The sequence below is a fragment of the Lathyrus oleraceus genome, chromosome 1, assembly GCF_024323335.1.
Source record: "Lathyrus oleraceus cultivar Zhongwan6 chromosome 1, CAAS_Psat_ZW6_1.0, whole genome shotgun sequence".
Taxonomy (NCBI): domain Eukaryota; kingdom Viridiplantae; phylum Streptophyta; class Magnoliopsida; order Fabales; family Fabaceae; genus Lathyrus; species Lathyrus oleraceus.
Window position 1 is genome coordinate 95,723,072 of NC_066579.1, and position 19,017 is coordinate 95,742,088.

General features: G+C 34.9%; 1 protein-coding gene across 1 annotated transcript; it reads right to left on the reverse strand.

The window, feature by feature from the left end:
• Window positions 1-8,869: 8,869 nt before the first annotated feature.
• On the reverse strand, window positions 8,870-14,578 carry LOC127118896 (uncharacterized). The gene is made up of 9 exons (XM_051049137.1): window positions 13,533-14,578; window positions 12,680-12,735; window positions 12,523-12,605; window positions 12,297-12,375; window positions 10,953-11,063; window positions 10,485-10,594; window positions 9,606-9,689; window positions 9,398-9,435; window positions 8,870-9,291 (listed from the first exon to the last, which is right to left on the reverse strand). The coding sequence occupies exons 1-9, from the start codon at window positions 14,506-14,508 to the stop codon at window positions 9,221-9,223; spliced, it is 1,608 nt and encodes a 535-aa protein (XP_050905094.1). The 5' UTR covers window positions 14,509-14,578; the 3' UTR covers window positions 8,870-9,220.
• Between the last annotated feature and the right edge of the window lie 4,439 nt (window positions 14,579-19,017).

Genomic DNA, 19,017 nt, shown 5'->3' on the forward strand with positions numbered 1-19,017 from the left:
TTGCAATTCATTTTGAAGCGGTGTTTGTGGTTGTTATCTCTTTTGAGGGGGGCCTATTAATTTGGGGCGGTTAATTGCTAAAAATATCAAATATATGGCTAATATTGCACAAAAGGATTATGGACATTTTTGTGTTATAGATGAATTGTGCAGAAGAGCAGGTGTGTCAGTTTACCCCGACGATGAGAAGATCAGTCTGAAAGCACTGCTCAATGCTTCGGCCATCAAGAGGTTGCAAAACATGCATCAAGGAGAAGTTGCTCAAATGATTAACAAGACAATCAACAAGGAAATGATGAAGGATTCAACCAGTCATAAGAGTAACAACAACAACAATAAATGCAAGGTTAACTATCGTCAGAATTTCAAAGAAGAATGGAAGCTCGCGTAATAGGGGTTACAAGGTGGATACCAGAAGTTTCACCCACTTTGTATGTTGAGCTTCCAAGATTTTCACTTGTGTTCGGAGACTTCTATGAACAGCAAGAAGACCATATGTCGGCCTAGAGCTTAAGATCCTGGTTTACATCAGCTAAAGAAATGGAGAATTACTTCACAGACCAAGATCAAGAGCAAGCAAGGAGGAGAGACCACATGCGTGCAGAATGGACAAGGAAGAACAATGACTTCAACAACACAATGCATGATATGCATGATCTTTTCTGCAATAATAACATGTGAAAAGACATGTAGTTTGTTTTAATTTTAGAAGATTTTATTTTTTCATTTTCAAATGTAACTTAGAGAATGGCAATAGCTATCATAAGCTCTCTTCCTCATCCGTTGTATTATATAGTTCATTGCCTTTAATAAACAAGTTTGTAGTTGTGTTTTTTTTCAGATTTGCAAGTTTAGCACTTTAGCATTGAACAGATGATTCAAAAGACATTTGATCATCATAATAGCAACTAGAAACTTAAAGTCAAAGGACGAGAAAAGAATCAATAGAATTGTACTTAACTTACAGATACCTCATCTAGTAAGGTTAGAGCAAAATAACTTCCATTGTTCACTTTTCTTTCTATATGAGTGTATCCATGCATTATTATTTTACTTGGTTTGATCTATTTCCGATTAAGTTTATCTGGTTTGTCTGGCACACACTAAGGCAGTTTTTTATTTATAACTTTGAGCCTTTTTAAACCATCATGTAGTAATAGGTATATCCATTGCTAACCACTTTGAGCTTTAACCTTTATTTCAATGACGTGACCTGAAATTCTTAGCCATATGAGTTGAAAGATCTTTTCTTTCTACCTTCTCTGTGGAGTTAGGTAAAAGTATAGTTCTTAAATGTATGAAAAATATTAAGTTTGGGGTTACTCTTGGAATTGAGCAAAGTTTTAAATTTAGGGTTGGGGTTGGGGTACTAGAGAATATTGGCCAAAATTTTCAAAATTTATAAGAAAAAAAGAAATGGAAAAGACATTTCTTCAAAAAAAATGAGAAAAGAAAATAATGAAAGTATAAGAAGGACCAAAAATCTCTAGTATCGTCAAAAAGGAAAAGAGGTATGGTGATATAAGGAGAACTAGGCACCTAACTCCAAAGGTTTAAACCTATTTTCCTAAAAATATTCTACCCAAACATAAGCCAAGTTACAACTTGAAAAGACCTCTAATGTGTGTGTTGTGATTTCTATGATGAACTATATTAGAACATGATCAAGCTAAACATTATTGATTTTGCATGTTGATTGAGAGATCACCATATCCATTAAGTGAGTTAAAGTGAGCTGAGAGACAGGTTGAGTACTCGTCAATGTTTAGGGCGTTTTTCGAATTCGCCGGATAGAAGTTGGAAGTTAGAACAATGGTCAGGTAAAAGAAATATTTAATTTGGTGATGTTTGATTGTTATTGTGCAACTTGTTTTCTGTTGAAATGCTCAGTTGCATGTGAATTACTTGAGGACAAGCTACGATTCAAGTTTAGGGTTGTGATAACAGTCCATCATTGCATGAATTTATTCGAAGAATCAGATCAAAACAAGTGAAAGATGAAAAAAAATTAAGAAGAAAGACCAAAGAATGATGAAAAAAATAGCTAAGTGTGAAGATTGTGGACTTGGTGAAAATTTGAAGAAAGACCAAATAATCACATGCATCATCGCGCGCGTGATAGGGCCATAAAAGTTGCATCGCGCACGATGCAAGTTATCACACGTGCGGTGGTCCCTTTTTCTGGGATTTTTTGACGCGTTCTGGTCTATTCTGGAGCCAATAAAAGGGGATTTTCTGCACTTTCACAAGGGTTATGATTTAGAGAGAGTAAAGCCTGATTTGGAGAGCACCAAGGGTGATTTTTAGGGTATTTGAAGCCATTGTAGGTCATTACTTCGAGGGAAATCATATGTTATTTTCATCTATCAATTATGGTATTGTTATCTGAATTATGAGTAGCTAAGCATCTCTAGGCTAGGTTGTGTTATAATTAACCTATTTCAATATTGTTGGATTCTATGTTGATTTAACTTTGTATGAACCTTTTGATCTATAATGTCATTCAATTGCTTATTGTTCTTAATGTTTTTTATGTGAGATACTCTTTTAATCTGATTTTGGTCACAAAGGGAATAATGACCATTAGTATATATGTTAGACATATGGAAATTATTGTACTTATGCTGGTTGAATAGGAATAGGAGACTCCGAGTAGTGGCATAGGGAACTAACGTCACATACATTGCATAACTCTGCTTACGCTGGTGGACTAGGATAGAGAGCTCTGAGTAGTGGTTAGTGAGTTATTTCATGAGGGATCGGCTATAACGGTTTTGTTAATTCGTCATTGGGTTATAGTGATAAGATCATTCATACAAAGCATCAAACATCAATAATAGAGGAATACGGGATTCTAAAACACAACCTGACCACTTTTGTGATTCTGTGTAATCGCTTATTTACTTTTCGCACTAAAACTCGAACGCCCCTCTTCTTTTTTACTAGTTTTTATACATTGCATTGATTTTGTCTTACTTGAAGGCAGTCCATGTGGATTCAATCTGTTTTATTACTGCGACATTATCGATACATTTTTTGAGAAGTCATCAATGAGCCCAAGTAAAGGTAATAGCCAAAAGAAGAAGAAGAACCCTGAGAAAGCTGGAACATTTGACGAGATAGGAAATGTCATTGAGGGCCACCACATCCTCTCCAAAGTAGAAAGACAAGCAAAAATATGTTGTTGTTGCTAACAGATAGGTTGAGTCAAATGGAGATGCTAAAAAGGCTAAGAAGAAGGAAGTTGTGAAGAAAGGGAAGAAGATTAAAAAAGAATGAGCAACAAGGAAAATAAACAGGCTTCAAGGCTAGCTGGTATTTCTTATCTATCATTTTATTTTATGTTTTATAGGTGTCTGATGTGCCAAAACTTGATAGATGATAGTGAGGACGTTGTCCTTACTCTATGTTTAGGGTTGTGGCATATCCATGATGTTTTATCATTTATTTGTCATATCTTTATCAAATGTTATCCTTTTAATGAATGAAATGTATTTTTTATGTTTAAAGCATTTTAATATCATAAACACACACGCGTGCACATACACACACACACACTAAAATAACTCCTCTTCAACATTGAAAATAGAACTTCAAGAAAATTAATTATGATTGCTAAAAAGATGATGCAAGCAAGGCATGTAAAAAAAGCTAAACAATGAACTATCCATAACATGTAACTTGGCATAGTGGTGACCGTTGTCGCGCCAGATGAAGACAGAAAAGTAGTTAGTCTTTTAATTAGTTTGAACTGCTTTAAAATGTGGAATAAGTATGCTTATATGACTTTGCTTAAGGGAGGAGAACACTAGTAAATAAGGGTAACAAATAAGGGAGATATTGCATTCATAATGAATGTTAAAAAAATAGAGAAATAGAAATGAAAATAGAACATGTAAAACGTTCATGTGCCCAAAACTGAAGGAATAATGCTTTTTCTATTATGAGTAACAGATTGGACTCGTTACAAGTGAGATCTCGTCAAGTGAAAATATGGAATACCTAGAAAGACTTGAATGAAAAATGATGTTAGTACAACTTCCTAAAGTTCAAAAGGAACTCATAAATCCCAGCAACAAATAAGCTAGTTAATTCCCCCATCTAAAATTTGAAGCAGTGTCGTTAACCAAAAAACAACGAAACTAGGATTTAGACTATCTATCTCCAATGAAGACTTCTGGCATAAAACTAGCGTTATGAGTCACACACACACACACACACACACACACACATACACACACACACACATCATGATACATTGAAGATTGACAGGACGAAAAGGTGTAATACCTAGAAGAACTTGAATGAAAAATGATGTTAGTACAACTTCCTAAAGTTCAAAAGGAACTCATAAATCCCAGCAACAAATAAGCTAGTTAATTCCCCCATTTGAAATTGGAAGCAGTGTCGTTAACCAAAAAACAACGAAACTAGGATTTAGACTATCTATCTTCAATGAAGACTTCTGGCATGAAACTAGCGTTATGGGTCACACACACACACACACCACATCATCTCCAAAGTAGAAAGACAAGCAAAAATATGTTGTTATTGCTAACAAATAGGTTGAGTCAAATGGAGATGCTAAAAAGGCTAAGAAGAAGGAAGTTGTGAAGAAATGGAAGAAGATTAAAAAAGAATGAGCAACAAGGAAAACAAACAGGCTTCAAGGCTAGCTGGTATTTCTTATCTGTCATTTTATTTAATGTTTTTTAGGTGTCTGATGTGCCAAAACTTGACAGATGATAGTGAGGACCTTGTCCTTACTCTATGTTTAGGGGTGTGGCATATCCATGATGTTTTATCATTTATTTGTCATATCTTTGTCAAATGTTATCCTTTTAATGAATGAAATGTATTTTTTATGTTTAATGCATTTTAATATCATAACCACACACGCGTGCACACACACACACGCGTGCACATACACACACACACACTAAAATAACTCCTCTTTAGCATTGAAAATAGAACTTCAAGAAAATTAATTATGATTGCTAAAAAGATGATGCAAGCAAGGCATGTAAAAATGCTAAACAATGAACTATCCACAACATGTAACTTGGCATAGTGATGACTGTTGTCACGCCAGATGAAGACAGAAAAGTAGTTAGTCTTTTAATTAGTTTGAATTGCTTTAGAATGTGGAATAAGTATGCTTATATGAATTTGTTAAGGGAGGAGAACACTAGTAAATAAGGGTAACAAATAAGGGAGATATTGCATTCATAATGAATGTTAAAAAAATAGAGAAATAGAAATGAAAATAGAACATGTAAAATGTTCATGTGCCAAAAACTGAAGGAATAATGCTTATTCCATTATGAGTAACAGATTAGACTTGTTACAAGTGAGATCTCGTCAAGTGAAAAGGTGGAATACCTAGAAAGACTTGAATGAAAAATGATGTTAGTACAACTTCCTAAAGTTCAAAAGGAACTCATAAATCCCAGCAACAAATAAGCTAGTTAATTCCCCCATCTGAAATTGGAAGCAGTGTCGTTAACCAAAAAACAACGAAACTAGGATTTAGACTATCTATCTTCAATGAAGACTTCTGGCATGAAACTAGCGTTATGGGTCACACACACACACACACACATACATCATGATACATTGAAGATTGATAGGACGAGTTTTGCTAAATATGTGATGCAGTCCACTGAAAAAAGAAAAGTATTAGTTCTGTAAACAATTGTTGAGTATGAAATATTTTAAGTGTATTTCTTTCTTGACATTTAAGGACGTGTAATGATTCAAGTTTAGAGGTGTGATGACTCATTAATTGTGAGTTATTTAACCTCCCAACACTTTATTTCATTTCGCTTTGGTTAGTTTTATTTGAAATAATTAGATGAATTTTATTATTTTTTGCTAGTTTAGTATGGAGCACACTAGGTGATCCATTTTGTAAATTTTATGGGTTTTGTGCATGTATAGAAGTCACTTTTATGAAGATTTCTAGTGTGATAGGAAGACGCTCACTCCCAACAGGACCTAGACTAGAAGATGTTGAATGAATTGAGAAATCCTAAGTGAAAGGAGAAGGTGGAAGAAGAATGGTTGAGGAAGCAAGTAGATGAGCAAGAAAGTAAGGAGATGAGATAAACTGATACAAGATAAATGTATGCAAATAGTACAGTCGCGAGAATCAGCACGCGACTTGTCCCTTGCATAGCAGGTCTGCCATAGGACATGTTGTCCCCTGCATGAGTTATGTATCTCACCTAGTACTAGTATGGAAGGGAAGAAATTATAGAATATGTTGATTATCATGGACCAAATGTGAGGGATAATCATGAAGCCGATGACCCAAGGACTCACGAAACCCTAGAAAAGGATTCCTATAAAAGGACCATTTGAAAGAAACGGAATGAGGTTCAGACTCAGATAGAAATACTTAAGATACAATTCTGTAGAAGAAGCCCGAGTCAATAGTGGAAGTATTATTTTTATCATCTTGGGGGTAGAAGGCAGCTAGATCTGGCGTGACATAACTCTTCTCATGTTGATTTTATATTGGAAGAAGACTAGTTGAGATCTTTAGGTTTTCATTTCTTTTTTATTATATGTTCAAGAATGTTTAACCTAAGATCTAGTGTTGATGTATTTACTATGCTCTTTATGAGCTAAATACATTTATGTTGAGCAATGTAAAGTTTAATAGTTTTTATCTTTGTATAATATGATGTGTTAGTAGTGACTTGTTTTATCATGCATTTCAATGTTATACATTTGTTTCTTTGGCTGATCATCTTAGAAATAGATGTTAATGTGAGGAATCCATTAACAAGTGGACATCATGATAAATATGATTGAAAATAGTAGGATAAGCATATTCACTTTAGGCATAAAGAGCTATAATCATATGAAAACTTAGATTGAACTATGATATGCATTAAATTTCATATGAGGCTTAGGAAATCTTCCCTTACTTTCTTGCATATACATTGATGCCCTGACGTTATAGGAATACATCTTTAGATCACTTTCTGACTTCACCAATCACTACATATCATATCATATACTCGCATTAGAGAAGAATTATTAAATGGATCATTGCCTAACATGTTTCTCATTATAACTTAAAACATTTCCCAAGTAACTTATTCTCTTAACTTCTATTGAACATGTGACAAACATTCATTATTGTTAATTTTTTCTCATGTTCATTCACGAAATTTACTATTGCAAATCAATCTAAGTTATTACACTCTCTATGGGAACGATAATCTTACTTTTCATCAATTGTTGTTATGGATTGTTTATACTTGTGCATTATATAGTTCTAAAATGCAACCAACGCACTCTCAAAGATATGTTTCACATTGGAGAGAGAAATGAGAGAAAGAAATGCTCTCACTGGTTTGTCAAACAAGGCAAGTTTCTCTCTTTACTTATCTTAAGTAGTTTCCTTCTTAACAATATTTATTTGTGCTTTTTAAAGAGTTGAGAAAGCATTGAGAAGAAAATTTATCATCAAAATCACCTTCTTCTTTATTTTTAAGACTGCCTTCTTGAAGAATTTTTGAATAACCATTAATGAGCCAAGGTGGAAGGATCAAGAATGCAGTTTACTTCTTCAGAATCTGGTCTTCAGCTTTTGATCTTTAAGTTTCTCTTTAGATGTTTACTAACATAATCAATACTTAAATTATTCCTGAAATTTTAGTATATGGTCCTGCACACTTGAACAAATATCAGTATACCCAATTGATTTTTAAATACTTTGTAATCATCAAAATCCAAGAGATATGGTACAAACCAATTTTCTTCCAACAAAAAATATTTCTCGAACAATTACTCTATCCTCGCGTGTTCGATACATATATACATAACTTTTTTCATCCAGAAGTTTCAACAGTTATTACATTTCAGTTATATCCTCCCTTAACGCCTTATTGTTATGGACACGAATATTGTATATTTACTTGATATTTGAGATATTTCCCGATCCTTTACGTTTCAAAGTTGCAAGTATGTTTTTGGGTTGCACCATATTCAATGTCATGTCCGAAATGATTTTCTTCTCTTCTAACATCAGGCAACATGCAATTGGATGTCTGGTTAACTTGTCACACATGTTATGGTTATGTAAACCACGTATTACATTAAATTTCTATTTGTTATTTGACAAACGATAACCATCCAATTTAATGGGACACTCACATTTTTTTGATCTAGTGTCATTTCGTTTGAATTTTCATAAAGGAGTTATATATTTGTCACTTCTTTCGCATCTCATTGTCATAAATGCAACTCTTATATTTGAACCATTATCGAACCTTCTGATTACAACACCAAATTCCAATTTAGATGCCTCTGTGCGAATCCACTTAAGCATTTGATCACGACACTCAAACTCTTGTCTGTTTGTAAAAATTGATTGCCAACATCTACCTCCTAACACTTTTGACATTCATAGACACAATAGGATTGGAGAAAACATCAAGTTGCACAATACCTAATGCAAACAATAACAAAAAAAATTCAAAAACAAATTGAAATGAACAATGAACAATTCCGAAAATGCATTTTGTAGAAATTCATATAGAATCCGAAAATGTATTTTGTGACGCAATATGATCAATTTGAATATGGTGAATTTGAATATATATGATTTTATACTATTTATAACAAGTTCGATTTCTTAGTTCTAAAGACAGCAAATCTTTCAGAAAGTGTATCGTGGTGTCTTATAAGTTTATATATGTAATTTTTTAAAAAAATGATTTTATCACCCAAAAAGGATAAAGGATTAGCACAACAACTTATTGTTCGTCTATTTCTACAAAATGATTTATAAATTATGTTTACAAAATTTAGTAAAGAAACACAATCAGAAAAACTGTCAAATGCCCGTTGGAAGAAAGAGAAAACACATCATACTTCTAGTAAAATACATTGATCAAGTTACACATTGAGAATATTATTTCCCTTCATCAAGTTCCCTTCCTCCAATAACAGGATAAGGATTCCATTGAAAGTATTTTACAGCGACAACAACCACCAAAGATGTAAGTTGAGGGACATTGAAGGTATATAAATAATGAATGAATGAATTTCACAGACCCTTTCCCTCAATTTTACATACCAACTCAAAAATGAATTCTGAAAGTTAAAAAATTTCAGAGAGGGCCATAATATGCTTAAGAATTGGTACATAAACATGTTTACCAAAAAAGAAAACTGCATGTTACAGGGTGGAGAAACAGAGAAGTTAAAGATAAGTTTTGGTGATAGACTCTTCCAGCTCTTGAAACTCCCATGCATCATCAGCTAAATATTGTCCTGAAGAAGATTTCATTACAGTTACTATAGCTAGCTACACTACACATGAACCATAGAGACAATCACTTTTGAATTGAATTGAAAGTCAATGAGTAAGATCGCTTACCAATTGAATCTCTTCGGAGAGCCGTTAAATGGGCACAGCTACAAATATCAAAGCAAATATATTAGCAACAAAACTTTAATTGCTTAGGTATAAATAGCATCAGATCATAAGACTAATTATAGAGGTTAAATCAAACAACAAAGAAATGACGAACAGTGTGAGACTCAATTTCTACAAGTTATGTAATGTTTCTCACAGAAACTAATACCTGCCAAGAGCCTTCCCAAAATCTGCACAGAGTGACCGAATATATGTCCCTTTAGAGCAAGTCACTCTAAAAATCAAATTTTGTCTGAAAAAGGTATAACAAGTATATCAGGGCCAAAACGAACAAATTAACTACAAAATCTAAACAGATTATTTTGAAAATATTTTTATGAGGAGAAAGGTCCTCTTGTGACAACACTGATGGATAATATGATTACTAAAACACATAACTGATTGGAGGTGCAAAGCTGTTAGGCTGGTATCTCAGAGAAATCAAACTTTGTTTCTTCTTCATTGCAAGAACAGAATTCTATGCTAGATCCAATGCAAGTATAGACTAGAAAATACAATTGAATAGATATCTCCGGGGAAATTAGACAGAAAAATACCATTCTTTTCTGACCAATTATGTTACTTAGGAGATGCAATGGGAAAAGGGTTGAAGATTTGGATTTAACTCAAGTTAGCTTTCACTTTAGAGAGTAAAGTAAGTAGTTCCAATTGTTGATGAATGAATCAAGTCATCAACAGTTGGTGTTATGGACACGAATAACAAATCATGAATGTGTTAAAATATCAACCGCTGATTTTCTAATCAATACTTGAATTGAGATTACTTATTTTACTCTCTAAAGTGAATAACTTGCCTTGGAAGAGTCAAATCCTAAAGATTTGTAGTCAAATTGGATTCTTGAATGCTCAAGATAACTTTGGTTCTTTTTTATGGATTAAATAGATTATTACTAGCAAAGGGCTCGATGGTCAAGTTAGTGCATAGATGTAGCTCTTTACCGGTGTTGACTTCAAATTCTATCAATGGTCAACCTAAATCATTATTCAAAAGCAAAAAGGGAATAAAAAATGGAGGCTCCCAAGTTACCTGTCGTCCAAGCTACGCTCTATGTCAAATTGGAAAATTGAAATTCGTCTAGGCGAAAGTTCAATGCTTTCTCCTCTCCTTGCTTTCTCATACATCTTTTCACCTCCAACCTATCACAAAGCAGTCATACTTGTAAGGAACTAGACAAGGTACTACAAGAAGCATTTTTCGCAGTGGATGAGGTTTAACTATATGGATTTAACATGAAATTGCTTCCATCATAAATCCAGCCTTTATAAATGATAAACAAAAGTCATGTTACAATTTCACAATGCTGAACTGCTTTAGATACAAAGCAAAATGCTGATCATATGGATGCATAAAATAACAGCTTGTCTAAGTTGAAAACCCATTACTGGTATGACATATTTAATAACTTAAATTTAAATTAGTTTAGACCTCATCCAACATCAAAAATTTATAGAAATTATGAAAAGTAAGTGGTTCAAGAATGGTAATTGTTCTTACTTTAATAGCAGAGAACATAGGAGGAACTTGCCAAATCTCCCCACAAAAGGACAAGGCACTTTTCTTTATGTCCTCATCTTTGATATGCTCCCATGGCTCACGCTGAATGACCTACATATTAAGCTGGCCTATGAGTAAAAAAATTGTATGTAGTTAAAAACTTAAAGTCAAAACATAAATTGCCATATCGATTGTAATTCCTAGTTATGGCTATCATGAGTCACATTACAATGATTTGGATGCATTAATCCAAGCTTGATATTGATATTCTTCATTCCAATAATACTTGCGTATAACGACTTAAACTGCTCTTATTACACCATTTTCATTATATTCAAATCATTCAAATCATTCAAGGTTCAAGCACCAGATAGATTACAGAATACAGTTGTATGTCTGTTCAAAGTTGTGGTTTAAGACACAGATATAGACATTACTTTGATCAAACATTTATTTAAATGTTTGACAGCCTCCTTAATGCAAAGATTCTAGAGTTGGATATTTGTTAAATACTATCTCCATTCTAATTAGAACAGACTTTCAAGTTAAAAACTCTAGAGGATCTAAAAGTCATCGGTGTTGTCCATGGCAGATGGTGGTCCATGGCGAGGAGCCAAAATCCCGCCATATCAGACACTTTGCGGCGCCACTATAATGGATTATAGCGGAAAACCCCGCAATATCGAACGATATTTACCATTGCGGCGAGCCCAAAAACCGCCACGTATATTCGCCATAGCGGCGCACTTGCAAATATTTGATAACACCAAAAGTCACTAATTTATCTCTCGCCTGATAAGCATAGCTAAACCTTTTGAACTGAGCGGTTCTTGGAGGTTATAGGGTTGAGTGATTTTTCAAGATTCCATTATTGATTGGTCCCTTTAATGCATTGATAATAAATGATCTTTGACAAAACTTAACTTTATAAAAGGAAATAGCTTTCTCCTCCCAACCGTGCAACTAAACTTAACTTCTAACACATGTACTTACGTTCAAATATTTCACTTTCTCAAACTATTATTGGTGTGGGTGTGTCAGTGCCGTATCCTGTGTTTGTATATGTGTATGTGCTTCGTGGGGAAATAGCATGCAGCCTCTAAATTTGACAGTATTCAACACCTGGATGACAATTATAGGATTTTGAAGGACATGTTTGTATTCCCAATTTTTTCCAAAAAGGTTGAGAACTGAAGATGAATTGACTCTCATGATCACTTATATGCGAATTCGTGACCAATTTGATGAGCAAAAAAGTACTTTCCATTTTAAATTTTGTCAATTGATATACTCTTTTATTTACAGCTTCATAAACTTGCACATAGGTAAAACAAATAAACTCACGGGTGAATCAGCATCCCATGTTGAAGTAGCCTCCCCTAAGCGGAAAACCCCACTATAACCCTTAATCATCCCTTGATATCTAAAGCAGAAAAAAACAATGATTCAGAAAAACTCATCCAGATCCAACATTTTGACTAAAACAAAAACTGTATGATTGACTTGTGAAACATGCTCCAATACTTAGCACTAAAATAAATGAAAACAAAACTCTATTTAACGTAATCACCTATCCACCAGTTTTGTTGATTTGCCAACACAAACAATCAATAAACCAGTTGCCATTGGATCAAGAGTTCCAGCATGGCCAACCTGTAAATAATTAATACTATAAGTCTACGAAAAAGGTGAACTTAAATACATATGTACTGTGGGAAAGAAAAAACCTTTTTCACTTTAACAAGGCGACGCAGCTTTCCACAAACTGTGAATGAAGTCCAACCTGCCACAAATTCACATTTTATTTGTACTTTCATCTACACATCTAAAAAAAACACTTTCAAGTATTTCAAAAAAACCATACTTAATAACAATGAACCTATACAACACGAACCATCACTCAGTGCTGCATTATTGCAAATGACAATAATGTCATATTCATTGAATGTCGAGCTAATTCAGTCATCATGAATAGTGTAATGAATAATGATAGTTATTCTCTACAACTTGCATATGTTAAATACAAAATAACGACTAACTCTTGTAATTCCCCAAAAGTAAATCAACTAGAAAGCAAAATGAAACCAAGCGAGAATTCCAACCATCAGGATAACCCCGCAATCTCAGCCTTCAGACGGCTTATATTTCAACTTCACAAATGAGTCCAAGACATAGAGTTGGAACATGAACTGTCTGAACGGTCCAAGTCTGCAACAGTGTGATAGCATTGTCATCAATTGCAGATTGCAGAAAATAGTTGTTGGTTTGAATTCTCCTATCCTATAATACTAGCCCATTAGCACCGCTATAGCTGACATGTACTAGACTAAACAGTGCATTACAGAACAATAGCAATTTGTTTATATATTCTATTACGCTATAGCTGCAATTAAATATTGCTTTGTACTAAATAGCCTATTAAGCAACAATAGTGTTTTGTTTAAATTCTTCTACGCTATAGCCACGGTTAAACAATTCTCGCAGTAGATACTAAACAGCCAATTACAGAACATAAGCAATTTGTTTAAATTCTCCTACATAAACAATTCTCGCTATAATGAAATTAACTCAGTCACTCACCTTTAGGTTTGTTAATCAAAAGCACTGTCCCGTGTGGAGAATCCCAAACAGGAGGAAGACCAGTCCTCCTTGAAGAAAAAAACGGCTCGACAACTTCAACATCTTTCTTCAAACCCTTAAAAAACTCCTCAACCTTCTTCTCACTATGATCTTTATTCTCACCCTTTTTTCTGTCTTCTTCCCCTTTCACATTCTCCTCGAAAAACACTAACTTGTTATCACCATCACCAACCTTCTTATCTTCATTCTCCCCACCAATAACACCAACTTTCTTGTTTCTAACCCTAGCAATCTCATTCTCATTCACATTCTCATTCTCATTCAAATTTGAAACTGAAACTGAATTTGAAATTGAAACTGAAACTGAAACTGAATTTGAATTTGATTGACCTGGTTGAAGAAAAGCTTTATCCAAACACTGATGAGGAAAAAACTTTTTCTCCAATTGATAAACCATTTTGTAATGTTTATCTTTCTCCCAGGGATAAGCAAAAGCATCGTAAAAATACAATTCCTCTTCTCTCCTAGGCAAACTTCTCAGTTCCACCACTTCACGTTTCAATTCCACAAACTGTTCCTCATTTCTCCGATTATCTTCATCGGAATCGGATCCATACATTCTCTTCCTCCGTTTATTGTAGTATTTCCTCTTGGCTTTATCGAGTTCAGACGAACCGGGTTCGGTGGATAGTTTATCGTCGGCCCAGTCATGGAGCGAGTCGGGTTGGTTTGGTTCGGGTGAGTTGGGGGGATTGGCGGTTCGACGGTGGCGGTTGGGTTTGGGGAGGTCGGGGCGGTTTATGATTAGTTCGTATTGGAGAGGGTAGGGGGTTGGGGTTGTGGAGAGGAATCGGAGTGGGAATGGTGATTTTGTGATGGAAAGCTGATGGAAGAATCTAGAAGAAGTTGTGAATCGGGAATGGGGGTGAGGTAGGAGGAAGGAGAGGTGGTGAGTTAGAGATAATGCTTTCACCATTAGAGATTTTCTGGAAAAATTGCATTTGAAGTTGGAGCTTTGATGGGTGAACAAACACTAGTTTAGATGCATACAGTCAATTTTTATTAATAAATAAATAAATAAAAGGAAATGGATTTTTTTTTAAATAACCGTATTTTTTAATTTAAATTCTAAAATAATCTATTTTTTAAAATAATTACGAAAATAATCATCTTTCATTATCTATGCGACAGTTGGACGCATCTAATTTTCAAGCAAATGCGCCGTTTGGTAGGGTGCATGCATGCCTTGTAAATTTTCAAATGAGCATAGGCGTCATTTGGTTGGGCGCATGCATGTCTTGAAGCCAATTGCATTAGCGTATGCATACACTACATCATGTATATGCGCCAATGCATGTGGCGCATGTACGCAGTGTTTTTTTTATTTTATATTTTATATTTTATATTTATAAATAATTAAATTAAATACTTAATGAAAAATAATATTATAATATAAAGTTAAAAATATAACAATTGACAAGAAAATCAATGACCTGCCCGATTGAAACGCCTTCTGATCCACATTCAGGTGCGTTAGCCTGTCTTCGAGGTCTCCCACGATTTCTCTGAGGTGTTTAGGGTCTTTGAGTGCTGACATGATGCAATGGTGGCTAATGTGAAGGTCAGATGGAAGGTCTGGCGGTATTTGATAGATTTGTCATCATTTCTCCCTAATAGCTAGGGAGTTGTCGCCAACGGTGCTTCCGTAATTGAGTGTGGTGTCCATGTTGTCGTAGTTGGTTCGTTGAAGTTGAGTGGATTGTGGAGGATATGGTTACCCGAATTGGGACATTTAATCGTTTTGAAAATGAACCAATGGTTTATGTGGTGTACTAAAGTCAAACAATGGTTGGGTGTTGTGGCGATGAGATGTTTGGGTGTTCATTTGTGGGGGGCTACGATGGCACGACGTTGAATTGTATGAATAATTTCAGGCTATATACTGTTGTGGCGGTTGTGTATGGTTGTTTGTGGTTAGGGTTTGATTCCTGGTTTTGAGTTTGGGTGTGTGGCATGAATTGGTTGCGAGGTTTGGTGGTTGGTGGTTGGGTGTATATGGTAGGGTGATGGTGTGAGGTTGGTCGTTGGGTTTGGGTGGGTTGAAGTTTTTCTTGGGCGGGGATTTGTTGTTTGGCATATGATGACGAAGCTCGTTGGCATGGATCAATCAAATACATTGGCTCATACACAAACAGTGGCGTTGTAACCGACCTAAACCATGTCATATAATGTTGAGATGGTCTAGCACCATGTATGGCTGGTTCGTTTAAGATGTGTTGTCGTCATGATGATACATCTCTTTTGTGAAGTCTCTCCAATCGGAATAATCTCATTGGCCATCGAGTTTTTGTTGATGTCAATCTCTCAAACAGTTGGAGGTTCTGGAATTTGTTGTTGCATGCTGAACTACAGTTTTACACAGTCAATCCGGTGCATCTCCATAATAGTGAACCGGATAATTGTTGTTTTTGTTGTCCAAATTGCAGCATCATCGTGGTTAAGCTGATGATCAAGACCCAGATACTGCATCCAGATAAACTGTATAAGAATATAATATGATTAGAGGATATGTAATTGGATAATTTTTTTAAATCAAATGTAGAGTTGTTTAGTAGTAATACATTGTCTGATCCAATGTGGTATAAAAGATTGTGCTAGACTACTGCAGCGTGTTTGGGACACTTGTTGTAGTTCATCCATTTAACTGACCACCTAGATCGAAAAGATTGAAAATATATTAGTTACACTTAGTTGTAGTATAAAGTCTAATAAATTAGAAGATTAAATATAAACTTACTTTATTGCATAGGAGAATGTGAATGGCTTCTTGTTGATCGGTTCGAGTGACGGCAGTGTTGACCAACCCCATGCTTGTAGCAAATAGGTGCAAGAATAAAATGTACGAGTATTTTTTGGCATTTTTATCGTATTACCAGTACTTTCAATAAATAAAAAATTACCAAATAGAATCATAATATAACACCGAGCTTTAATTATCTTTTCATACTCGGTAGATTCTTCGTTTAATGTTATTCTTGAATAATATTGTTTAAGATATTTTAAATTAATACTTTGACCCCTAGGTTGACCCAAAGTTTGTGCCCGTGGTTGTGTCTTCACACAAAGGGGCATCCAACAATTCCTCGCATATATAGTTATCTTGGTTAACTCTACCATTTACGGTCTTACCATTGATACGTAGACCTAACAACATGGAGACGTCCTCAAGTGTGACGGTACACTCACCGAAAGGAAGGTGAAATGTGTGGGTCTCGAGTCTCCATCTTTCTAACAAAACAAGAATAAATTTGTAGTCAACTAAGTATGAGACTATGTTGAGTAGATTACCAAAACCGCATCCTCGAATATATGGTTCTATCAATAGAGACATTTTGTTATGAAATAATAATAATAATAATAATAATAATAATAATAAGTAATAAACAATATAGATTAAGTAATAACATACAAATGTCACAATATTATCAATTGTTCCTCGACGTTCATCACCTGTAGTCAACAGAGACCTATTATTGCAGAGAGGTTGAGTGTTGAGTGTTGAGGAGAGGTTGAGTATTGCAGAGATGTTGAGTGCTGCATAGATGTTGAGTGTTGTGGTATTTATAGATGAGAAAATAAGTTTAATGGTAAGTTGCATTCACAGGAAATTGTACTTTACATGTGATGTATATGAAGGCGTCATTGGTAAGGGTGCATGCCTTGTATTTTTGCATGCATGCGAGTATGCACCAGTGGTAAGGGTGCATGCCTTGTGTTTTTGCATGCATGCGAATAGGCGCCATTGAAGATGGCACATGAGTGGCTTTATGCATGTGAACATGCACCATTGATAAGGGTGCATGCCTTGTCTTGTTAGGGTAGAAGTATCTTTGTAGAGAATCACGCAGGCGTATGCCTTGGCTTATTAGGACAGAAGAATCTTGCAGGCGACATTGGTAAGGGTGCTTGCCTTGTCTTGTCTCTACATGCAGGAATCCTGGCAGATTCTTAAAAAAGTTGATATGTGATCAGTGCATTTCCTTGTCTTCTGCATGCGTTGCATTTACCATCTACCCTATTTAACTGCGTGTTAATATGTGATCAATGCACTCACCATCAAACACTAAATTTACATCTTAAAAAAATGTCTTCATCACCACATTACATGATCAGTGCCCATACCGATGGTGAAATATTTGAGTGTCACTTATTCGATTTTTGTTTTGGAAACACAAAAGTAACCTGATTTATAATAAATATACGATCAAATTTTTCACATTTGAAACAAAGAGTAGAAAATAAATTGAAATGTAGTCGGGTGGGACAAATCATCTACAAAAATCTGGTATTTTTTGCAAACAACCAAGTAAAATTTTATCAGCTGAAGATTCGAGATGATGGCGATGTTCACCATACGTTTCTCAGTCATGAACAATCTGGGTACAATTGTACAGAGTTATATATATTAACACAATAAAATCAAGTGTCTCAGTTTGTTGATCCGTTACAAGTGTTTTGTGAAACTAATGACGATGAACAAGTTGAAGTCGATGTTGTTGACGAGGAAGAAGAAGAATCTAGTTACTGATTGATGAAATGGTGAATGATGAAGAATAAGAAGAACCATTATCATCTAGTCATGTATATTGTCCACCTCAACACATGACAAGCTTGAATTTGGATACAGATGAACCTTCGTTAGATATATTTTATAATCCTTGTGCAAATTCAAGGATCATTGAAAGAAGGAGACAAATTTTGCACAAAAGAAGAATGCGTCAGAGCCATTAAAAAGTATCACATGGAATTATCAGCTAATTATAGGGTTGATCGAACTAATGCAACAAGGTATAAGATTTATTGTCGAAATGAGCTTTGCCTGTTCCGGTTGTCAGCATCTTACCGGAAGAGGAGTGATTCTTGGGAGATAGGTTTTATGGGTCCAATTCACACATGCTTAATCACGAGCCCGATGCAAGACCATTGCAAACTCAAATCTCAGTTAATATGCGATGAAATTTTGTCTGTCATTAGCGACAATCCGTTGTTAAAGGTGAGTACACTAATCTCGTATATTATAACACAATACAACTATACTCCATCATAGAGGAAGGCATGGATAGCTAGGACTAAGAAAGTTGAAAAAATGTTTGACGATTGAGAGGAGTCATACAAACAACTTCCAAAATACCTGGTGGCTCTTAAACATTATGCTCCAGGGACTATTGTCATTTTGGAGACGTTGTCGGCGTATACCCCAGATGGGACATGTGCTATTGGTAATGGAATATTCCACTGACTCTTCTAGGCGTATCAACCATGCATCAAAGGTTTTGCTTTCTGTAAATGTATTATACAAATTGATGGCACATGGTTGTACGAGAAATATAAAAGAATGATATTGATGGCAGTGGCACACGATGGAAACAACAACATTTTTCCATTCGTTTTTGCCCTATTTGAATGGGAGACTACTTGGGGATGG